Source organism: Mus caroli, unplaced genomic scaffold, assembly GCF_978045245.1.
Source record: "Mus caroli unplaced genomic scaffold, Mus_caroli_1 scaffold_3, whole genome shotgun sequence".
Classification (NCBI taxonomy): Eukaryota; Metazoa; Chordata; class Mammalia; order Rodentia; family Muridae; genus Mus; species Mus caroli.
Window position 1 is genome coordinate 66,670,959 of NW_028227258.1, and position 14,234 is coordinate 66,685,192.

Consider the following 14,234-nt stretch of genomic DNA (forward strand, 5'->3'; position numbering starts at 1 on the left):
AGTAAATGCACGATTTGAGGTCGGTCGAGTGGGATCAAGAAGAAAGGTTCATTTTATATACAATTCAGCTCAGCCTTTAAGTCTGAGAAAAGTACTCCCCTTAAGTCTCCAAGTCCAAGTTGATTTAGCTAGATTGGCCTTGCTTCCCTCGGTGCGACTAGGCCTTCCTTGCCTGGAAAGGATTGGTTTTATAGAGGGGCGGGGCGGGCAGCAGGGCGGGTCTTTGTTACTGGGCGGCTTGTCGCCTAGACAACCGAGTGCGCTTGATGGAGACCAGAGGCCATGGGATAGTGGGGCCGGATCCCGGAACGCTGAACCCGGAGCAACTGGAGCAGTTGCGAGATTTCAAGGTGCGTGAGTCGGCGTCACCTAAAACCCGTTTCTACCAAAGTGAAGCTCCTCAAGTCTGAGGGCCATCAAACAGGGAGGAAGGTCCCGGGAAAGGGGAACGGGGAACTGTTCCCCCAGCTGAGTGCCAGAGGACTAGATGGAGTGACCGACCGTGAACCCAACTTTCCAGGCACTTGAAAGTGCGAGGCGAACCAGATAGGGGTCTGGCCAGAGAAGCGGCAGTGGGTGTAGCTTAGTTGGCAGCCTCGCATGCACAGACCATTGGGTTCCAATTCCCTTCACGTCCTCATCCCCACCTGCATTAACTAGCACTCCCTAGGTAGAGGCAAGAGGATCAGAATTCAAGGCCAACTTCAGCAAGTTCCAGCCCAGCCCAGGCAATATGAATTTCTTCCAGAAGAGAAAAGAAATGAGGTTACCTCAAGAGAAAATCCGAAGATAGCTTTCAAGCACTCTAGGAAAAGACCTGGCTTATGCTCATTCCCCCGCACCCCACACAACTTAACGTGTCCTTTGAGGGTTGAATCCTGGATCTGTCGCACTAGATCTTGACTCCTGGTTGTTGCTCCTCAGATCCAGACTCGGATCGCAAATGAAAAGTACTTGAGAACCCACAAAGAGGTGTCTCTGCTCATCAGCGGCTTCTTCAGGTAGGTGGCTTGACAGGCTGGCATTGGGGAGCTAGTAAGAACTTTATAAAGCTGGCTGGGAACAGATGAATGGATTAATATGTGTGCCTCTTTCTTTAGACACACTCTTTTTTTTTTTTAAAGATTTATTTATTATCTAAGTACACTGTAGCTGTCTACAGATGCACCAGAAGAGGGTGTCAGATCTCATTATGGATGGTTGTGAGTCACCATGTGGTTGCTAGGATTTGAACTCAGGACCTTCGGAAGAGCAGTTGGTGTTCTTAACCACTGGACCATCTCTCCAGCCCCTAGACAAACTCTTAAAGCCACACAGGGAGAACCTTCAGTTTGAAGCCAGCCTGAGCTACACAGTGAAACCCAGACTCAAAACTGTTCCTTTTCCTTTGATTTATTGATTTTTAAAAACAGAGTCTCATATAGCCCAGGGTGGCTTCGAACACAAACTCATTCTGTAGCATAGGCTAACCTTAAACTTGTGATGATTCTTTCGACCACACCATCCCAGGTGTTGGAACTACACAAACACACCAGGGCATCTTGGTTTTGACCTCTTAAAAGTTAGAGAATTAAAAAAAAAAAAAAAGTCAGAGAATTCCCAAGAGTCAACCTTTTGTAACTCTGACACTTGTGAATTTTCTTCAGTTATCTCTACACTCTTTAAAACCATAATGTTAATTTGCTTCACCTGTAAAGACAAACATACATGGCATGTCCCTGGGAGAGGGTATGTGGCATTGGGGAACAGCGGGCAGGCATCAGTGTAAAACATTGTTCTCTCCCACAGGAGGATAGGGTTCCAATAGTGCTCCTTTGCCTACCTGGGAACACTGTAGAAAAATGCCAAGGAGCCAAGGTATGGGCTCCAGCCTGTAACCGTAGCACTTGGGGAGATGAGGCAAGAGGATCGCAAGTTCAAGGCCAGCCTGGACTACATTAGTGAGACCCTATTTCTAAAAACCAAAGAGAGAGAGAGAGAGAAAATACCAGGGCAAAATAATAATATTTTCCAAGTTTGATGGCAATCTCATGGTCCCACAATTTGGAAGTCAGAGGCAGGAAGATTTGTGTGTTCAAGGCCAGTCTGATGACAGAGTAAAACCCTCTCTCAAAAAGCCAAACATCAATAAAGAAACAAAAATTTTCCATTTCCCAGGGTGTCCTAGAACAGGCTTCTTCAGGGTTTTCCATCTAAATAAATCTGAGAATGCAGAAAGGCCAGGTGGTGAAGGCGTTGGATCTAAGACACTAATCCTTTATTTAATTCCAGCACATGGGGGCCGGAGACAGGTGGATCTCTGTGAGTCTGAGGCCAGCTTGATCTACATAGAGAAGTCCAGCCATGGCTACATAGTGAGACCCTGTCTCAAAATAATCTCCTAATGGGGTAACAGGCAAAGATCTGAGGAATCATGGAGCAACGTGAACGGAAACAAGAGTACTACCTTGAACTCTGACTCCAGCCAATCAGCACCGTTAAAGTAATGCTGGTGTCCTTTGCTAGGGGCTGGTTGGTTTTCTCATGTCGGCAGTCACCAAACTGCATTGTGATGGTGGTCAATCTTTGGTTTATGTTACTGGTCTCATGTTCCAAGCTGGTGGTACCATGTGTGCCTCTACGTATTTATACTGTGATGGCATCTTGGTAACATCTGGTGACCCCCTCCCACCCCCCAGTGACACTATAAAAGGGGGGTAATGATGATTCTGAGACAGAGTTTAATTATATAGTCCTGGCTGGCCTGGAACTCACTCTGTAGACCAGGCTGGCCTTAAACTTAGAGATCTGCCCACCTCTGCCTCCCGAGTGCTGGGATTAAAGGTGTGCATCATATACCCAGCTCATTATTATTTATTAAAAGCCATTTTATGGGGGCTGGAGAGATGGCTCAGCGGTTATGCCCACTTGCTGCTCTTACACAGGGCCTTGGTTCAATTTCCAGTGCTCACAGGATGGCTCACAGCCTGTAACTCCAGCTCTAGGGGTCCTGACAATTTCTTCTGGCTTCCTTGGGCATCAGAGATGCAGGTAGTACATCTTCATACATGCAAACAAAACACTCATACACATCAAGTAAAAATAAATCTTAGAAGACGTAGAGGACAGCTTCTATTGTTTCCGTTTCTGCAAATGACACGTTAAGCTCAGATGAGAAGTATATTCATTCCTCAGGTTGCCGACCCAGGATCCCCCCCCCTGGTTGTTCTCCACGGTACTGCATGCACAGGTGCACACGGAACCTCTACGGCAGAGCCATGGCTTAGCCATGTGTGAAGACCTGGGTTCAAGCCCAAGTCCTGGAGGCTTCCCAGGTCCTTTTGCTTTTCCTTGGATCTTTTTAGTTTTCATATTTTTGCCCACTTCTCCAAGGAGCTTCAGATTCACACAGTAGGCAGGGAAGGGATTAGTGAACACCGAGAGCTGGCCTCTGGGAAGGGCAGATTCACTCTGGCCAGGGCAGATGATATTGTGCTAGTTGGGTGCGCTGGTGCACACTTTTAATCTCAGCACTCAGAAGGCAGAGAAAGCAGATATCTGTAAGTTCAAGGTGCCATCTAATCTATATAGTGAGTTCCAGACCAGCCAAGGCTACATACAGGGAACCTGTCTTAAAAAAAAAAAAATTCAGAGTCATCTGCCTGTGTCAGATGTGGGGATGATGTTTGCATTTTTTATTCTAAAGGGAAATGAAGAATGAACAGCGTGGCTCCAGTTCTGGGACCTTAAGTCTAAGCTGGGTATGGTTCTGGCAGAGAAATTAGAAACACTGAGGACCTGTGTTAGATCTACACTGGCATCATTCACAAACGAGGGATTAGCACACTGGGTGGTGAATGAGGGTGGAATTCTGGGTGGCCCTGTGTCTCTGCCCAGGAAGTTTCCAGGGAGAGATGGGGCATCTGGGACCAGCTCTGCAGTATCCCTGTAGCCCCCAAAGCCTTCCACTTCCTCCCTTTCCACCTCCCAAGGCCAACCAGCCAAGCCCAAGTGGCTTTGCTGCCCTGCAGCTCAGCTGGGCTTCCTCCTCTGTGAAGAGGAAGGAGAGGGAGGGGCTAGGTGAAGGCAGCGTGCCTGTTCAGACCTGTCCCTGGGGTGTGCTCTTGATGTGCAAGCCAGATGAAGCTGCACACTGTTCCGGTTGGGAAGAGCATCCTCAGATTGGTTTTTCTGCATTCTGTGATTTGTGGCCATTTAGAAATACAGTGCACTTAATAACTTCAATCTCGGCCTGAGAAATGAGAAGTACAGAGACCAAACCTATTCCAGGTACCGAGAAACTGCAGACTCGGGGCTGGAGCTGCAGCTTCCTCAAAAGCTTAGTCAGACAAGTTTTCCTACAGCTCTGCCTATCACCCCTTGTCTAGAAGACTCTCCAGTGGCTCCTTCAAGCTTACAGCGCTCTCTATCATCCCTTGTCTGGAAGACTCACTCTCCAGTGGCTCCTCAATGTTGCCTTTTCTGTTTGTTTTCAAACAACCTGTTGAAAGAAATATAGAGACAAATGACAAGTCTTAAGCTGGACAAACTCTCCCATGCATGGCTACACTCCGGATGGAGAAACAAACATCTCAGGTGATCTCAATTCTAAGGATTTCAGTCTCACAACACAGACCAGGCTGGCCTCAGCCTTTCGGGTGGTGGGGGGACAGGTGTGAGCCGGGTCTAACAGCACATATCCATTGCCTTTTGTCTGTGGCATTCTCCAGTCCCTGCCACTTTGTGCCCACTTCCTTTTACTCAGTACTACCTCCATCCTGTGACTGTGACTTCGGCACACACTGCCATTGCTGCCTTCTTTTTCACAGTGCCAGGCACCCTGGTGCCCTATGCTAAGCACATGCTCTACCACCCATCCCACCACGAGTACTTCATGTCTCCTCCACTATGCATGTCTGCATGCCAACCAGCCAGCCTTTCTAGTTATTCCCTAAGCCCAGGGAGCCCAGGCAGACATCCCTGACTGCTCTCCTGGACCCTGGGGATATAAGAGCAGATACAACCCAGCTGCTAACCCCAAAGCAGTCACACACACAGGACACAGGGCTGTTTGCATCTCTGGGTTTTGTTTGGTCTTGCTGTTTCCCTGGCCCTGGGATGCTCTTGTCTTTCAATCTTTATTTTTTGCTAGTCAAATCCCATTTGTATCACAAGGGTCCCTTTCAATACAATTACTCTGTAAAGGGTTTTGGGGTTCCACTTGCAGTAACTAGTCCCTGCTCCCAAGGTGCTGTTGAGTAATCTTCTTTTAGCACTTACTTGAGGTTCCTTGGCCTTTTGGGAAACTTACTTGTTTTCTTTTGCCCCTAAGCTAGTTGAGTCAGGGCTGTGTTTATTGTGTGCTTGAGTGTGTGTGCACTCATGTGCATGTGTGTGTATGTATATGTGTGTATGCGTGTGTACTCATGGGTATGAACATGTGTGTGTGTATGTGCCTATGTATGTATGTATGTGTATATGTTTGTGTCTATGCACATGCATGTTGAGGCCAGAATGCTCTATGCCTTATTCACAGAATCTGAATCGAGGCTTGATACCAGCACGCCCCAGTGATCCTTGTCCCTCTGGTCTTCTCAGGTCACGGGCAACAGGTCGTGGCCCAGATTTTGATGTGGATACTGGGTTTTCAAGTTCCCATGTTTGGGCAGCAAGTGTTCTTTGCTACTGAGTCATCATCTCCCTAGTCCCTATTTTTTTTTCTTCTCTTAAAATCATTCCTCGTATATCATAGTTACTTACATATAACTGTCTAATTGAACTAAAGGAGGAATGAAACAAAATTATTAAGCCTTGAGTGAGGGCTTTCTCAGGAAGGGAGACTTTGGCCAAGAGAGTACCTGGAACTGAAGGTGGTAAGCCAGGTCAGACAGCCTGTGGCCAAGAAATCACTATAGGGAGCTCTGGCCTTGGAGACACAAGACCTGGGCCTCTCTTCTCTCTCTCTCTCTCTCTCTCTCTCTCTCTCTCTCTCTCTCCCTCTTTTTAGATTTATTTATTTATTTTATGTATATGAGTACACTGTAGCTGAACAGATGGTTGTGAGCCTTCATGTGGTTGTTGGGTATTGAATTTTTAGGACCTCTGCTCGCTCTGGTCAGCCCTGCTCACTCAGGCCCAAAGATTGATTTATTATTCTAAATAAATACACTGTAGCTGCCTTCAGGCGTACCAGAAGAGGGTGTCAGATCTCATTATGGGTGGTTGTGAGCCACCATGTGGTTGCTGGGATTTGAATTCAGGACCTTCAGAAGAGCAGTCAGTGCTCTTACCCTTTACTGTCTGTATAAACTTGGGCACATGATTAACCTTTTTGAGGTTTGGTTTCTTTCTTTCTTTCTTTCTTTTTTTTTTTTTTTTTTTTTTGGTATTTCATGACAGGGTTTCTCTGTGTAACCCTGAGCCCCTGAGCCCTGGCTGTCCTGGAACTCACTCTGTAGACCAGGCTCTCCTCGAACTCAGAAATTTGCCTGCTTCTGCCTCCCAAGTGCTGGTATTAAAGGCGTGCGCCACCATGCCCAGTGATGTTTGCTTTCTTTATAAGCAAAACAGGGATACAATTATCACAGGGATGTCATAAAGTGAGATAGTATTAGTACACATGTTTTATGAACTGTGAAACTTTCTGTTCTATCAGACATTTCCAGTACCCTGGATGCATTGAGACTTTGGCATTACCTTCATGTCTGCTGTGCATCAGAGCTAATAACCCATTTGAAGTCCTTTAAAATTTTTTTTTAGGTTGTTTATTGTCTCCCTGGCCTCGGGAAATCCACGGATAAACTTCCTCAGACCATCACAGGGCTGCATTCTGTCCATAAGGCATGGGCCTCTTGAGGACTTAGAAGACACTCTTCACATTTGCTTGGTCCTGAGTGTATGAAAGTGTTAGATGAGAAAGCCCCACCTGCTTCTCCGCAGCTCCTCTGTGGAATGAATATGGCTTAGGTTTGTTTACTGCTGTTTGAATGCTTGGTTTATGTTCTTTTGAGACAGGGTCTCACTGTGTAAACCAGGCTGGCCTGAACAACACAGAGATCCACCTGCCCATGTCTCCTGAGTGCACACCATGCCCAGCCATTGTTTTGATCCTCATGTTTTTGTCTAAGATCTCCTGATCTATTGACTTCTAGAAGGGGAGACCTGTCATTAAATTGCTTCCTAAAGAGCAAGATGGGGCAGTGGCTGCAACCTGCAGGACCCTCACTTATCTTCACTCTTCTTCTTCTTCTTCTTCTTCTTCTTCTTCTTCTTCTTCTTCTTCTTCTTCTTCTTCGTCTTCGTCTTCGTCTTCGTCTCCGTCTCCTCCTTCTCCGTCTCCGTCTCCGTCTCCGTCTCCTTCTCCTTCTCCTTCTCCTTCTCCTTCTCCTTCTCCTTCTCCTTCTCCTTCTCCTTCTCCTTCTTCTCCTTCTCCTTCTCCTTCTTCTCCTTCTCCTCCTCCTCCTCCTCCTCCTTCCTCCTCCTTCCTCCTTCTTCCTCCTCCTTCTCCTTTTAATGTTTTACAGAGAAATGTTTCTGAAAAGACCGGACAACATTCTTGAATTTGCTGCACGTGAGTACAGTGGCATTGGGGTGTCCCACATGTCTGTGCAAGAAGTAGAATTGGGGATCTAGAGTTGGACAAGCCTGGGACTTTTTGTGGAGTCTAGGTTCCGTTTTCACCTGATGTCCCTCACAGGAGCTATTTTTTGAAGGCCTTTTCATTCTCCTGTCTTTTTTCTCAAAATGAGGCCAGAGCAGCACTGGGGCAGGACTTCTCTTGGTGAGGACTAAGAATTTTGAGATTCCCAAAGGAGAGTCAGGCAGCCATAGTCTATGGGGATCCCAAAGTGGTTTCTGACCCAAGCTGCCCACTAAAACCACCTGGGGAGCTTTTAAAAAATGCTGATGTTCAGGCCTGGCCTCTGGAGATTTTTATTTAATTAGTCTGGGGGGGGGGTGTTGGAGGGTGGAGGGGTGGCAGGGGGGGCAGCCAAGGTTCTGAAGACTCCCCAGGTGATTTTAATGGACTTGGCTGCAGAGATGGCTTCCGGTCAAACAATATAGAGTGGGGAGCTGTGGCTGGTGTCTTGGGTGCAGTTAACCCTGGGAGCCCACAGTATTCTGAGCAGGCCTTCCCTGCCACAGCAGATGCACTGTGACTCACATTCTTCCTGGTGTAAAAATCATCTTCCATCATCTCGCTGTGAGCCTGGCTCTCCCAGGAGAGGGAGTTCTCAGAAAAGGCCTGCATGGCAAACTGAGCGGAGGCCAGGTCCTAAGCTGGACCAGGGGCAGAACACTCAGAATCTCGGAGGCCTTGGTGGCTCCCGGAGCTTCAGGTGGGCCAAGAGCAGAAAGCCTGGGCAACATGCGCAGGCCTTACCTAGGATGGTTTCCTGGCGCTCATTGGGACGGCTGCCAGGGACAGTACGGGTACCGAGATTGTGTTGTAAAGTGGGGACCACCAGTGAGCCCTGTTAGGACAAAGCATCCGATGTTTTAGCAGAGTAAGCTGTCGCCCAGGCTTTCCCCTTCAGCATAGATGATTGCGTTGTTCTGATTTTCGTCCCAGACTATTTCACGGATCCAAGACTTCCCAACAGAATTCACATGCAGCTAATTAAAGAGAAGAAAGGAACCTAATTAGCAAAGCCACAATGCTCAGCTGCTGGGAGAAGCCAGAAGGAATCAAGCTTTGGGTGGGTGTTAGCCTCACTCTCGTGAAAAGCAGCACTGGTTTATGGGTCCAGGCTGTGAAAGAATGCAAGTGGAGAAACAGCAGAGCAGTGTGGTAGCAGCAGGCCCTTTTCCTGACAGTCTAGGGGGATAGAGGCTGTGACTAGAGGCCTGGAGTTGGTCTCTATGTCACTGACAGGAGTCTTTGGTCTAGTGAGGTGGATTGGGAGATGGATATGGGAGGTGTCCTGAGGTGCAGGGGCTGGGTCAGTACCAAGTCCTTTTCCTGAACCCTAGAGATGAGGAATCCTTCCTACAGTCTTCCAACCACCTTGTACATCAGATTAGCCCTTAAGGTCATAGCGTGTTTTATCTCCTCCTCCCTCCACAGGCAGAATGGTTCCTAAAGCCATTCTGAAGACCGAAGAGGTTTTTGTTGTTGTTGTTTGTTTGTTTGTTTGTTTTCTATTTATTTCTTTGTTTTTTCTTAATGTGAGGTGGGAAAAGCCTCACTCTTTTTTTTTTTTTTTTTTTTTTTTCTGAGACAGGGTTTCTCTGTGTAGCCCTGGCTGTCCTGGAACACACTCTGTAGACCAGGCTGGCCTCAAACTCAGAAATCTGCCTAAGGCCCCACTCCTAATCTAGTGAAACCACTTCTGTTTTGCAGGGTCGTCTGGAGCCCTGAGAGCAGCATTGCCACCAGTGTGGGTTTCCAAGCTGTGTGGACCTTCTCCTATCACGGGCCTTTCAGATCCCGATTAAACCCAGATCTGCCTGCCTTCTCTCTTAGTTTCACTTGAAGGGGGGAGAGCTCTGTGCATGGCAGCCTGCTGTGCCTGACTCCTTTTCTCCTGGAGGTGGTCAGGGGTCTAGGGTGCCAGGGACTGTTCCCACTCTGGTCACATATCAAACCACAGACAGAGTTGGGGGGTACCGAGCAAGCCATTGTTAGTTGTGGCTGGCTGAAAACAAGCAGGTCCTCACCAGCATCCTGTGACCTTCTCAAATGTCAGGTGGTGATTTTCTTTGCTTTTCATAGATGCAATAGTGAGAAAAATTGGGCTGGAAGAACATCCAGACAGATGGACAGACACTGAAAACTCAAGAGGCCCATGAGTGTTGTAACAGATGGCTGGGAGGTAGAGGACTTTGTTTTGGGGACTTTAGGAGCAAGCCAGTCATCTATTTGATGTCTGGCTAAGAGACTGAAAGATGGTTCAGATGGTAGCATGAAGCCCTTTGCATGTTTAGGAGCTCTGTGTGTGTGTGTGCGCGCGCACACATCTTTCAGGTTTGTTGCCTCAGTCTTTGGCCTCTGCAGTCAGCTGACTCCAGTGTATAAAGGAGCTCTCCTGTGTTTCCCCGTGTCGACATCACCATGGCAACAGAAGCACAGGCTGAGTGTTATTTGTTTTCCCTTGCTCCTAGCTGCCCTCACTTGCAGTGGCAAAAAGGGCAAGGGAACAGGAAGACTCAGAACCATGTTCGTTAGGAGCCGGAACCCTCGGAGGTTGGCTTGGTTTGGTTTTAAGAAAGGGTCTCACTCCCTGACCTCAAAGTTGCCATGATCCTCCTGCCTCAACCATGGCTTTGAAGGTGTGGCTACATCTGGCTCCAGAGGAGTTATTGCTGTGCTTTCAGAATTATACATCAGCATCTCTGGCATGGACAGACCTGTCCTTGCTTAGGAAATACACAAAAAGGGGGGATGGAGACAGTGAAATGCCTGCTTTGTAAGCTGGAGGATCTGGGTTCAGAACTCACATTTAAAAACCCCAAGTGTGGTAGTGTGCGCGTATAGTCCCAGAACTGGAGGAGTGGAGGCAGGTGGATTCCTGGGGCTTCCTGGTAAGCCAGCCTAACTTGGCAGGTGAGTTCCAGGTCAATGAAAGACCCTGTCTCAAAATAGAAACAAAATGAAAGAAAGAAATAAAAGTGGATGGTGCCAGAGACAACCCCCCCCCCCCGTGCCCTCTGGCCTCCACAAGTGAGCATGTGGATGTAGCTTGTAGCCCTGTCACAAACAGACAAACAAACAAACACAGGGCTGGAGAGATGGCTCAGTGGCTAAGAGCACATATTGCTTTTTCTAAAGGTCTGAGTGTGAATCCCAGTAGCCATAGGAGGCAGCTTACAACTACCTGTAACCCCAGCTTTGCCCTCTGTGGGCACTTGCATTCATGTGCACATACCCCCCTCCCACTACACACATAATTAAATAATAAAAACAAAATTTTTTTAAAAAACAAAGAAAGCTTTGATCAGAAAACACACACACAGCAAGGCCTTATGTGATGTGTTGTATTAAGCCTCCTGGGCCTACCCCAGTGAGAAGAACCTGAGAAGATGGGATTAGGGAACAGGGGAATTTTTGAGGTGCTTGATTGGCTGCTATGATGCTGGTGGGGTACCCAATGGCTTATTCTTGGGGTGGGAGGCCCCGTGATAGCAATGAGGAAATGTTTGTCCCCTCTGTTGTTCTTTTTCTTATTTAGTACATTTTAAAAGTTATATTTTGTGTGTATGAGTGTTTTGCCTGCATGTATGTCTACACATCTTATGTGTGAGTGGTACTCAAATAAGCCAGAAGATGGAGTGAGATCCCATGAAACTGGAGTTATAGACATTGTAAGCCACCATATGAATGCTGGGAATTGAACCCAGGTCCTCTGGAAGAGCAGCCAATGCTTCTAACCACCTTGCTTTATATGACTTTTAAAGTGGTCATACAAAGAAATGGTTTCATTGTGACATTTGAATACATGTATGTGTTAGTCAGGAGTCTCTAAAGGAACAGAACTGATTACACACACACACACACACACACACACATATGACTTACAGGCTGTGTGGCTCTCTCCTGACAGACAGAAAGGCTAAGAATTCAGTGGCTGTTCAGTCTACAAGACTGGCTGTCCCAGCTGTCCCACTTGAGTGCTAGAGCCCTGGAGGGTTCCTAGGAGCTACTGGTCTTTAGTCTCCTTGGGAATCATGAAGTAGCAGGTTCTAAGATCAGCAAATGTCTCAGGGATGAGATAGATTCAGCAGTGAGTGGGGGCAGCAGGCAAAGAACAAACCCTTCCTTCTCCTGTGCCCTGTGATGTGGGCTGCCACCAGAAGGTGTGGCCCAGCTTTAGGGTGGTCATCCCTCCTCCAATCAAGAGAAATCCCTTGCAGGTGTGCCCAGCTGCTCAGGTTTTAGTTGATTCCAGCCACAGTCAAGTTGACCACCAAAATTAGCCACTCGGAGCCAGGCAGTGGTGGCACATGCCTTTAATCCCAGCACTTGGGAGGCAGAAGCAGGCGGATTTCTGAGTTCGAGGCCAGCCTGGTTACAAAGTGAGTTCCAGGACAGCCAGGGCTACACAGAGAAACCCTGTCTCCAAAACCATAGAAAAAAAATTTAGCTACTCCAGTATATGTTGTATATTTTGTTCTTATTCCTGTTGCCCTCCAGCCCCCTTTGCTTGGTTGCCTCTTAGAATGTACACGTCAGAAATACATTTCACAGCTTTTCCAAGAAAAGCTTGAGTTTAACGCCTGGCAGTAGGGCTTCTCTTATGCTCAGTATTGTGTTCAATATCCTTGGGCGGAGAGTGTCTCCTGCTATAAGGTTGCTTATGGTCTGGGGAGATGAAATTCTTTCCTCTCACAGCTTTACCTGAGCATGTCTTTTGTTTGTTTTGTTTTTGAGACAGGGTTTCTCTGTGTAGCCCTGGCTGTCCTGGAATTTGCACTGTAGACCAGGCTGGCCTCGAATTCAGCCCCCTGAATATTAGGATTACAGGTCTATACCACAGCATTCAGCTCAAATATAAACCTTGTTAGCAATTGCAGATTTGTTGAGGGCAGTAGTTAGCAAAGTCTCGGGATTTGATCAGATGGGATTTACGGCGGCCATAACAATGGCATTCCATAGTTTTCAAGCCTCCCTCGGGATCAGCCCATGTATGGGGGGGGGGTATATGTCACGGTATTGGGAGGTTCTTGAGTGGGGCTGGCTCAGTAGATGCAGATGGTGTAGCACTTATCTTTCTTTCTGACTTGGACCTGAATGTTCAATGCATGGAGCCAAGCAGATCTCCTAAGAACATATGAAATGACAAGGGTCAGACTTCTGAAGCAACAGAGAGGACAAGGTCAGAGGGTCCCAGGACTTGGGGCATCTTAGTAGGGAAGGGAACAGAAGGAGGAGGTGGCAGGAGACAAATCACAAAAAGCCCTGGTTAGTAGGCAAAGGCTAGACTTTTACATTTGGGATGGAGAGCTAGCAAGCATTTTAAATGATAAGTTCCTGAGGAGGGATGCATTTGCAGAGTGTTATCTATGGGACAGAAAGTAAAGCGAACGGAGACTAGAAAAGACCTGTGGAGAGGCACAAGATACCACTATCTCTCACTGTATTCTTGTGGCCACAGTGTAGAGTATACTCAGTCCCAAGTGTACCTGCCGAGAATATGTTTAATTGTTATCACTAGAATGTCTGTTTATAATGGCTTGTTGGGATGTTTTACTCAGTAATTCTGGCAGCAGCAGGATTCTGTTTTCGGCATGATGACAGTTACCCAGTTTGGCCTTTCCTGGCTTTTCACTCCACCAGCCTCAGCTGGTCACCTGCGCTTATAGGAAGGCTCTGTACTATTAGTGCATTTCTACATTTCTGGCAAGAGTAGGCAGTGCCACACCTTCTGACTCTGTCCCTGTCCACAGGGCCAGACTCTAGGCCATGTAACCCACCAGGAACTTAACAGAGACCAGGTCAGGGGGCAAAAGGATGTGGTGAGCAGCTGTTGGCTCTGCATCCCCCAACATCCTCCACTTCTCTGACTCATTCTCCTGGTAAGAGCTGGAGGATCTGGGAGAGGAGCTTGGATAGTTATTTTGTCTTTGGTACTGTGGACCAAATCCATGGCCTTGAGCAAGTTAGGCAGCCATCTTACCACTGAGCCATATCCCCAGTCCACGGACATCTCAAGAACCCTCATCAAATATGCTCTCTTAAAAAATTTAAATTGTGTGTGTGTGCATGTGGGAGGCATATGCATGTGCAGGCAGGTACCTGAAGAGGCCAGAGGTGTTACATCCCCTGAGACTCACAAGCAGCTGTGAGTCACTTGATATGGGTACTGAGAACTGAACTTGGGCCCTCCAGAAGAGAAAAGTGTGTCTAAATGACTGAGCCATCTCTTCAGTCCCTGCCTAAGGACTCATTAGTGTCCCATTAACTTAAAACCCAGATGGGTTTCCAAAGCCTACCTCTCTACCTTATAGACTTGCGGGTTCCCATTTCCCCATACTCTACAGCAGCCATCTTCATCTTTTTCAAACACGAAGGGGCTGTCAATAGTTATCTTTCTTTTCTGGAAGGCAACAGGAGCCCAACTGGGTTTCTGCCATGGTTAGGTCTCACAGTCATCTCTGTGGTCAGAACTCTGCAGATGTTTGAGAAGATCAGAATTTGAGTATCTAGGCAGCAACAGTGCTGGAGATTGTGGCTTACCAGTCTTGGAGGGTCCTTGGAGATCCAACTAAAGTAGTCTCCCTCAGATAGTTTTGAATAATTAAAAAATATATTCTTA

General features: G+C 47.4%; 1 protein-coding gene across 4 annotated transcripts; it reads left to right on the forward strand.

The window, feature by feature from the left end:
• The first annotated feature begins 253 nt into the window (after positions 1–253).
• On the forward strand, positions 254–10,603 carry Riiad1 (regulatory subunit of type II PKA R-subunit domain containing 1). 4 transcript variants are annotated; one of them, XM_085835689.1, is made up of 6 exons: positions 254–350; positions 925–1,001; positions 4,368–4,575; positions 7,503–7,549; positions 8,552–8,678; positions 9,323–10,603. In XM_085835689.1, exons 1-3 carry the CDS (start codon positions 267–269, stop codon positions 4,516–4,518), a joined length of 312 nt encoding a protein of 103 aa, XP_085691815.1. In that variant the 5' UTR covers positions 254–266; the 3' UTR covers positions 4,519–4,575; positions 7,503–7,549; positions 8,552–8,678; positions 9,323–10,603. The 4 variants fall into 4 exon arrangements, with proteins under 4 accessions (XP_085691815.1, XP_085691817.1, XP_021014512.1 ...); XM_085835691.1 differs by lacking the exons at positions 4,368–4,575; positions 8,552–8,678 and adding an exon at positions 6,739–6,945; XM_021158853.3 differs by lacking the exon at positions 4,368–4,575.
• The last annotated feature ends 3,631 nt before the right edge of the window (positions 10,604–14,234 follow it).